The sequence below is a fragment of the Pungitius pungitius genome, chromosome 4 (genome assembly GCF_949316345.1).
Source record: "Pungitius pungitius chromosome 4, fPunPun2.1, whole genome shotgun sequence".
In the NCBI taxonomy this organism is placed as follows: Eukaryota; Metazoa; Chordata; class Actinopteri; order Perciformes; family Gasterosteidae; genus Pungitius; species Pungitius pungitius.
In genome coordinates this window covers 7,371,403-7,380,282 of record NC_084903.1, presented here as the reverse complement: position 1 = coordinate 7,380,282, position 8,880 = coordinate 7,371,403, and the positions used below count along the sequence as shown (strand labels likewise).

The following is an 8,880-nucleotide window of genomic DNA, read 5'->3' as shown; positions in this document are numbered from 1 at the left end:
CTTTGTTCACCCATACCATTCATATGTAAGTGTATGAATGAATAATCCATAATTCTACTGACACCACAAGCCCACTGGGAGCGATGGTGGCGCATGGAGTAGTGTGATGCGCTGGTAGCCGCAAAGTTAGCCGTTCGAATCCCAGCCATGTGCCATGTCGAAGTGTCCCTGAGCAAGACACCCAACCCCCAATTGCTTCCCAGACAAAATGTAACGCATGGGTTATAATGCAATGTAAGTCGCTTTGGATAAAAGAGTCAGCTAAAGCACATGTAAAGTCTCTCTGTAAAGACAGGAGGCGACAGTTGATTATTATATGGAACGAAATCGCCCCCTGTCGGCCTGGCTGCTCGTTGGACCTCGTTGCTAGGTGAATCATCATAATCACTGATTGGCTCCGCTCTTCCTTTCAGCCAATCAGCACTTATTTTGTAGGACGGTGCCGTCTCGAAGCGAAGCGTCTGGAGAAATCTTCTGCAAACGTCCAGCCTGTTGAACGCTGCTAGCTTGCTCGTTTTTCTTTGTCGTTTTTGAGGAAAAGAGGATAGAGAATTACTAACACAATGACATAAAACCCTTTATTATGCTAATTGACCTGAATGTTGTAAACTGGCAGTTCTCTAAAACTGAAACCTAACTTTAGCTAACGTTAATGAAGAAAGGGTCCACCAAGTATTTGCACTATGTTCAAATTCAATTTCAGGAGGGAGAAAGACAACGATTTTGTAAGTTTCGCGTCTTTTATGACACTAATTACCGTTTCTTGCTAGCTAGCAAAACGTCTAGTCTAAATGCGTTTTTCTCATGGTTGTTTGTCTAAATTAACACTGCTTTAGCTAATATTAACCATTTTAGGTTATTCAGCTCACAGTATCCTTAATAGTTAAAGTGATGCAACGCTAATTGTATTCATATTGTTGAGCAACATTAAAACAGCTATTAAAATGAAGGATTTATTTGGAAAGGGAGCTATTTACACTGTTTGAATACTAGTGTTTGGGACCATTCTGTGATTCTAACTTACTTTCCACCCGTGTAACGTATGCCTCTTTGTTTTGCGTCACTGTGGACGTGATTTAATGCTACGTTACAAACCCAAACCCTCCTCAAGCATCGTCATAGCAACCACAATGCGTGTGTCCAACCCTCTCCCTTACCCTTCTTTGTGCGTGGTGTGTAGAAGCACATTGCCCATGGTTTGGTCCCTGCTGCCTCCGTTGCCCCCAAGGCTGCCGTGCCTCGCACCCCGCCCCCACGCAGCCCCCACCCCTCACCCGAGAGACCCAGGTACCCAACAACCTCCACCCCCTCCGCCATCCTTCCATTTCGCTGAAATGCAAACTATGTGATTCATCACGGATCCTTTTCCCTACTTTGAGATGAAACTGAAATAAAATTGTATTTTGTTTGAACTTAACTCTGTGAGGCATCTGTGTAGATAGTAGCAAAAATGTGCTTATATGCATCAGCAGCCTGTGCACAATTTTGTTCTGTCCTTAAACATGGAATTATTATTGAAATGTGTTAAAAGAGTAGCACTTCCACTGATATCGTCAACTCAGAACTGTTACCCATATCAATCTATTCACCACTAAGCTTCTTCACCTACATTTACACAACAATGTATCCATTATACGTAATAAAGTATGACTTGACATTAAGCAGCTTTTTTTTAACACGCCAATATTACCCAAAGTATCCGTTTCTCCTCCTATGAACTATGTATTTCCATCCACAGATCGGCCTTAGCAGCAGCCATCTTGTCTTCATCGCTCACTGGACAGACATGGGCCCTCCCCCCCTTACAGCCCAGGTCCTTCTCTCAGAGTGGCCGATCAGAGTCCTCCATATCTGAACCAAATATCAGTCCAGAACTTTTCATCAGGTAAACTCCCTCTGGAAAATACATCAATAATTGCTAGCTTGGTGACCCATTAGTGTAATTACAAGAGGTGACTCTCTGAGTTTAAACCTTATCTGGGGCTGTTTTCATTTAAGTGTGTTACAGAAGAAAATAGCACAATGTGGAATATGATTTGTCCTACTTTTAAAAATTGCAGTATAAATGTATTGCTTGAGCTTCCACGAATATGGGATTTTAGATAAATAGAATCTGTAAAGATGTCTGTAAAATTTGAGCTTAAGAATGAAAGAGTATGAGTAGAATATGGCTAGTTAATGTCTATCTCAAGAAGCCATCTATAACTAGTGACTTAAAATTCTATTATAATTCTCTCTTTTTGGGGGTTTTCAAAAGAAAACATTTATAAACATCACAGTGTGATAAGCTTATCTATAAATACTGTAATTATTGATAGCTCAATTCCATTGAGTAGCTTTGTCTCCAGAGATAATGATCTTGCTTTTAATCCTTCCTCAGAGACCGATGGTCAGAAGATCTGAGCAGCCGACCGCGCCTGTCCTCCCCTTACTACTCGGAGGAGGAGTTGGAAGACAACGAAGAAGACCTGGAGAGTGAAAAAGAAAGGGAAGAACATCTTTACCAAACTGTTACCAGAGAGGAGAATTGTTTAATAGACCCCATCTATTCTGTGCCTCTAAAACCAAAGGTGAGACTCTACAGTACAATTTCACAATCTCAAACCAACTGAGGACAACCTTCTTCTCACCTTAAATAATTGCTGTTTACTATGGTTTGCGAAATGGGTTGTCCTCCCGCTGGAATTGATAAGTGGCCTGCAGAGGGCTAGACTCCACATCGGCCATTTGGACTTTCCATCTCACATAGACACAGGTGTAACAAATAGCATGAATTATGTGTGCGTGTAGGTTCACTGGAATGGCCTTGCCTCACCAAATAAAATGGGATCATCATTATTTGTATGGATAACACCTGTATGCTTAGCTTGCAATGCCATTTCTAAATGGCTACCTTGAAAGGAGCCTGTAGACTATTTTTATGTCAAGCTGCTTTGCAAATTCTTTTCTTTTTCTTTGTACTTTTACTACACACTGCAGCTGACTTTATGAAGTGCATACTGTTGTATACATTTAATTGAGACCTATTACTTCATAACATACACCTTTCCTGCTATGACAAGTGCCAATCTCTGTGTTTTAAAATTTGCATTGAGAGAAGATAATGATCCACTTCAGGTTCAGTTTATGATTACTCTGAAACTCTTTGGTGTTTCACGTCTTATCCACTGGGAGGCACAGTTTCACACATAATAAAGGGAACATAATCTATTGAGTCTTATATACTGATGGGAGGATTTGGAAAGTTTATTTCCACAGGTTTCTGACTCAACTCACTAGTCATCTTTAGCACAGATTCTCTATATCCTTTCAGTGTACCGTATGCACTGCTTATAGCTATTTTCCCTCTGTAAAGTTATTTTTGTTGTGCCATTGCAGGTCTTCTACCTTTGGCCGGTTTTTATTTATTCCCTGACCCTAACGCTTACCCTGCGACATGCACTAATAACTGACTAATAATTGTTATTTATGGTAACTTACAAGACTAATATTTATCTCTTTACCTGCTCATAACTCTCTAACTTTTTCCTGGGAGATTTCTTTCCCATCTTCTCATGGTTATATCCCAAGAGTCTGCTCACACAGTCTTGATTTCTATTCCATCCACGTTATATTGGTTTGCTAACCTATAATGGTCCCACTGGGCTCTATTTCCCATAGTTGGTGTCCAGCTTTGTTATTTATTAACCCTCATTTTACAGCGGACTTGATGTTTCTGTCCCCTGTACTGTAATCTCAGATGAGGATTCAGACTAACTGGGGTTTCTATTATTTGGTGCATCCCATTGGTATCAAAGAGGGTAACGTTAACGCATCCCTGCAGTACCACAGACCGCAGCCTGCAATGTGACCATACAGTTGAATCATTTTTATAAACATAGCTTTAATGTTGCAAGACTGTTTTAATGAATCACAACAGATGTGCTTCATAAAACAGCCAACAAAGTCTATATGTTTGCAGCTTATTTTTTAATCATTTATGCCTTGAGCGAATCAGCATATGACATTGTTCCGTCTCCCACAATTGTATTTTATACTTTCTTTGCATTCTTCTGGCTCTTCTGTTTCAACTGTTACTCTTCTCCACACAAGGCTCACCGCTATGACTCATTCATGCAACCTTACTGTGTCGCTGGGAATTTGCAACAAAACTGTAAACACACTAACAAGATTCTATTTTTCTCATATGACAATGGCCATAATGGGCATAATGGTTTCTGCACAAAAGGGATCTGGGCAATATGGCTTTGGAAATCTCTTTGAGAAGACATAGTTATTATCTGTCTCTCTCTGCCGGTCTGTTAGTTTGACTCATCTGTCTTTCAGGCCTGTGCACCCCAGCTCATTCAGATGTCGAGCAGAAGAGCGCCTTCTCCAGGTAATTACTCATAATTTGTCAGTAGAGCTATAATAAGAAGTAATGATGTGTATAGTTTAATTAGGCAATCCAATGTACATTCTCCCTTGTTTTAACCCTACATGACAATGAAACAATGTCAGATGTCAGTGTCTACATACTGTAGATTTCGAGTTGGTTTGGAATAAATGACAAATTATTCTTATTACAATTTTCTTTTTCTGCATATGACAAATTACTCTTGGCATATTTATTGGTCAGTAAACAGATAAGTTGGAATGCTTTGAATGATAGACTGGACAAATTGTAATAATGTAGCAAATGAAGCATGAACATCATACAAACACTTAATGTAATGTCTGATTTATAAACAGACGTGAAATTGGATTTTAGAATTTTCAACCATGCTCCTACTTTTAACAGCTAAATTGTGTATGCTACACACAGGCGGGCGGTGTTCTAAAGTAACACTTTGAAGTAATGTAGAAAGCCACTTTTATAGAGCAATACGCACTTTATTGGGTTATATAGTAAAGCACACAAGGTTCTGGGTTCACTTCTTCTGGCATCGCATGCATGTAACAGTGGCGTTATCTAACAGTGAGTCACTTCAAAATATTCCCTTGATCCAGCGCTCATACAGTGGTTTCTGATTTCTCAGAACTTCCCGAGGAAACCGGTGCCCAACGTCCCGTAGAAAGCTGCGATTCTGCCGAGAAGAAAGCCTCTGTCAGGAAGAGCCCTGGAAGGCGTGGAGATGTGCCATGTGGGTGGAAGTCCCAGAGAACCCAGAAAACAATGAAAAACACCTTTGCTTTTTTTAGCATGTCTTGTTACAGCATGACCTCTGTTGGTTCAGTTATTACTAATATTTAAGATTAAGTAATTTAAGATTGATTAAATATAAAAGAGTTTAAGAAATATTCTGCTTCATACCAACATTTGAGACATAGCTGCTTTATTTTAGGAATACAGTAGATTTTCATATTATTCCATTGAGAATATGTTTGTGTATTGACCCTTTGTATTACAGCCGAGCTGCCCATCGTAACAACCGACAAACCGGGCCTTGCCAAAAGCCCAAAACACCCGTCTCCAAAGCTCAGCAAGGCGTGCGACGAGGTGCAGAGTGAGGTAGCGTGGGGCTTACCAGTGAGGCACACAAGGATGCTAGATGACCATAAGCTGCTGGAAGAGATACTGCAACGGCTGGAACAGGAGATCAGTCAAGGCCGAGCCTCCTCTAACCAGAGGTCATCTGCAGGTAGAGTGGACAAGCTGGTGAAGACGTACAGAGGGACGGACAGAGGAGGACATGGTGCAGGAGGAAGAGAACCAACAGAGTGGAATGGAGAGTAACGAGGGAGGGTAAAGGGAGGAAGGGAGAGGGAGTCCAGCAGTGAATTGCAACCGGGAGGAGGGAGACTGGAAGTAGATATGGCTCTGATCACTTGAGCTCCACGGCATCTCCTCAGCATGATGAGAAGAAGAGGGCAAGGGAGTAAAGAAACACAAAAAAAACCAAATAGTTCAGAAAAGGTTGGAAAGTTGGCAGTTTAAATGGAGAGGTGGTTAGAGATTCTGACCTCCCTGTGTACAGAAAGATAAAACATAGAAAAGTACTATTCTTCCTCTGCGAGCGAAGCATTCATTATATTCTCTCTATCATTCCCTGAGGGTGGGGTTCAGGTTCTGTCAGGAGAGTCAAATCCATGTTGAATAAAGACCAAAGCTTGCAAATCCCCCTATAATTGTCTTTAGTTCCTCGATTACGCCTGCCCTCTTTCTCCCTTTTTCCTGAAACTATATTTGTATAAAAAATGATCTGCTGTGGTCTTACAGGCGGCCAGGCAGAGCTACTGAATCTGAGGCGACACACTCAGGAGCTGGTGGATGAAAATGACGCCCTCAAAATGACTGTTCACCGTCTGAATGTGGAGCTGAGCCGCTACCAAACCCTCTTCAGACCATTGTCCAAACACGAGGTATCTTCTGCTTTTTGAGTAGAACCTCGTATCAGTTTCACATTTGTTTGTGAATAACAGATCCTGTAACCTTAATGTTGGCCTTATGAAACAGTTCTGGGCTCATGTCTTGCACCAGCGACTCATGGTAGAAGGTTAATGCAGGCGGCCATTAAAAAGCTTACATGTAGAACGGTTCCTAATCATAGCGAGGACCCTTCCATCAGCTTCCATCTCTCCAGATTCTATTGCCAGAATTAAATTAAAGCAGGGGTATCTGTTCTAGTGTACTCTTCTGCTCTCCTCACCGCCATGTAGTCTGTTTAGTTCTGTAACACAATCCTCTCCCCTCAGTCCAATTTAATCAGCGTTTATACCAAATCCATGACCGGTACCGCCTTATATTTTCCCAGCAAGCCTTCAAGATAGAAATCTGCCCTTGATCTAAATCCCACTGAGCTAAATATATCTTATTTTTGTCTGTCCTCCTATCCGATGTGTTGCACTAAACAAGTGACTTGTTCCCATCCATCCTGAAATGATTGTGTGTTTTACACTGCAGAAGAAAGCAGGCTTGTGGCTTTAATCATGGCTCCCTCATGCTGTGGCTCTTCACAACAAGAGTTCTCTGCTCTCAGCACCACCCGTTTGCTTCTCTGCTAAGCCTCATTACTGATGAGCTGGTGAAAGGAAGAGATACATGTAAAACAATAGAGATAGGATGAATCTGCATTTGTTAAATTCACCAAACTAGAATTGAACGCTTCTATAGATCCCATTAACATTATAATTTCCATATGATTATCCCATTTTTTTAAACTTTAATTTATAGAAAATATTGGTTTTGCTCCCATGGGAAATTCCCCAATCACCTGTCTATGTATGTAGCAGCAGACTTGAATTCTCTATCACTATTTTAAAAAACTCAGTACTTTGTGTGAAGCACAACATTTATCAGCTGCCACCTCCACCAGAGGAGTAACTTTCTTACTGTGTTTCATCCAGAGCTCAAGAATCAGCGGCTTACCAAAGACGGGGTCTCCCCCTCCCTGGCTGGTGAGTATCTTTACACAGTGCATCACTTATATATGGGCTGGTTAGTAGTCAAAATGGTTGTGGTGGGCTGATAGAGGGGTTGCGGCTTCATCACCAACCCTAACATATAAAAAAGCAATTACAAAACTGACATGCGTTGTGTTCAAACCACACTGCACTGTTCTCAACTTCAATTTTAATATTTGAAGTAAATTTACCTGAAAATATGTTTGCAAAAATAAAACTGGTGGAAATGTTAATGTCATATGTACTTATCTTATAAATAAAATCTCAGTTTTTTAATAGTTTTTAATTCAATGCATTATAATATATAAACTATGAGAAGGAACAACCCTGTTTTTTGTTCTTTCTATCGGCCTCCTTTTAGAATTTTGGTGCATATGACAGAAAAAGTTTGGGAACTGAACTGAGACAATCATAATCTCTTTTGGATGGCTGGCTATTTCATTCATAAATCTGAATGATTTGACTTGGATTCAACACAAGTAATCACACATGCTCAGTCTGGTGACACATAACGGGTCTCATAGGTCGGTAGCTCAGCATCACTAAAAAAAGTTGCAGAAGGAAGAGAGTTTGCTTTAATAGAGTTTGCTCTCAAATGACCAAAGCAGAAAGCCACCCTCTTCACTATGTGTCCACAGCTTCTTGAGTCCTGCTGCATAGCTTCAAGAAAATTAAGCTGCTTGCACCGTGTGTGGTTCAGATTTACCAAACACTGGGATTGCTGGGCTGGGAAAGGATTTCCCTTCTTTCAATAATACCCATATGTAAACTGATGGAGCTGTCCATATTTTTTCTTTTTTTAGCTTGACATGAAGTACTTATCTCCTCTTGTGCTCGCCTATGAAGACAGGATGAATGAGAAGGATGCACTTCTGCAAACCACAAAGGTAAAGTGTACGTGAGAGAAACTGAATGTATGTTTCTTATTATTGTTATATGATTGTTAATGTGCTGCATTGGATATTGTATGTAATCCATAGAATGAAAACATGCAACACACATATTTACCTAACTAGGGAAGTGTCTTGATAGCTGTGTGGCATGTTTGCATAGTAAAAGACATCAGAGGGTATAAGCTTGAAGAAAGATTACTTCCCAGTCAGCTGATTGGTCAGCAGAACCAATCCATTAACGAACCCTTACAAATGTGTTTTTTTGAGTGTCTTTTGTCGCTCAAAGGCCTTTTATGGACTCTTGATCCTTAGCAGAAGATTGGTGGCAATGTAGAGGATTTCCTTGTTGTATGTTCCTTTTGTGTGTTCATGGCTCAGAATCATAACTGTCTGCTTGCCACAGGAGGAGGTGAAGGGGTTGCGGGTTCACGTAGAGGACGTAATTAAGGAAAATGAAAAACTCCATGTTGAAATTGCAGCGATCGAAGGGGTCAGCCAGAAGAACTGGTAAGAGGAAATACCATCTCTGTGTATGTGTGTGTGATTTTAAAAAACTGCAGTAGCGCGAAATAATTGTCAGCGTCAATGAATTAATGCATACTTC

General features: G+C 40.7%; 1 protein-coding gene across 3 annotated transcripts in view; it reads left to right on the top strand.

Annotated features, from left to right (window-relative positions):
- The first annotated feature begins 53 nt into the window (after positions 1-53).
- The window catches only part of cep89 (centrosomal protein 89), a 49,327-nt gene continuing 40,500 nt past the window's right edge, over positions 54-8,880 (top strand). For all 3 annotated transcript variants that reach the window (XR_009956015.1, XM_037483428.2, XM_062561691.1), the window contains exons 1-11: positions 54-725; positions 1,181-1,287; positions 1,739-1,885; positions 2,381-2,570; positions 4,327-4,378; positions 5,019-5,123; positions 5,391-5,621; positions 6,200-6,342; positions 7,327-7,377; positions 8,187-8,270; positions 8,680-8,783. Coding sequence is in view for 2 of the 3 variants with exons in the window: in XM_037483428.2 (XP_037339325.1) it covers positions 684-725; positions 1,181-1,287; positions 1,739-1,885; positions 2,381-2,570; positions 4,327-4,378; positions 5,019-5,123; positions 5,391-5,621; positions 6,200-6,342; positions 7,327-7,377; positions 8,187-8,270; positions 8,680-8,783 (1,256 nt within the window). In the remaining variant the exon portion in view is untranslated. The remainder of the gene's footprint in view (positions 726-1,180; positions 1,288-1,738; positions 1,886-2,380; positions 2,571-4,326; positions 4,379-5,018; positions 5,124-5,390; positions 5,622-6,199; positions 6,343-7,326; positions 7,378-8,186; positions 8,271-8,679; positions 8,784-8,880) is intronic.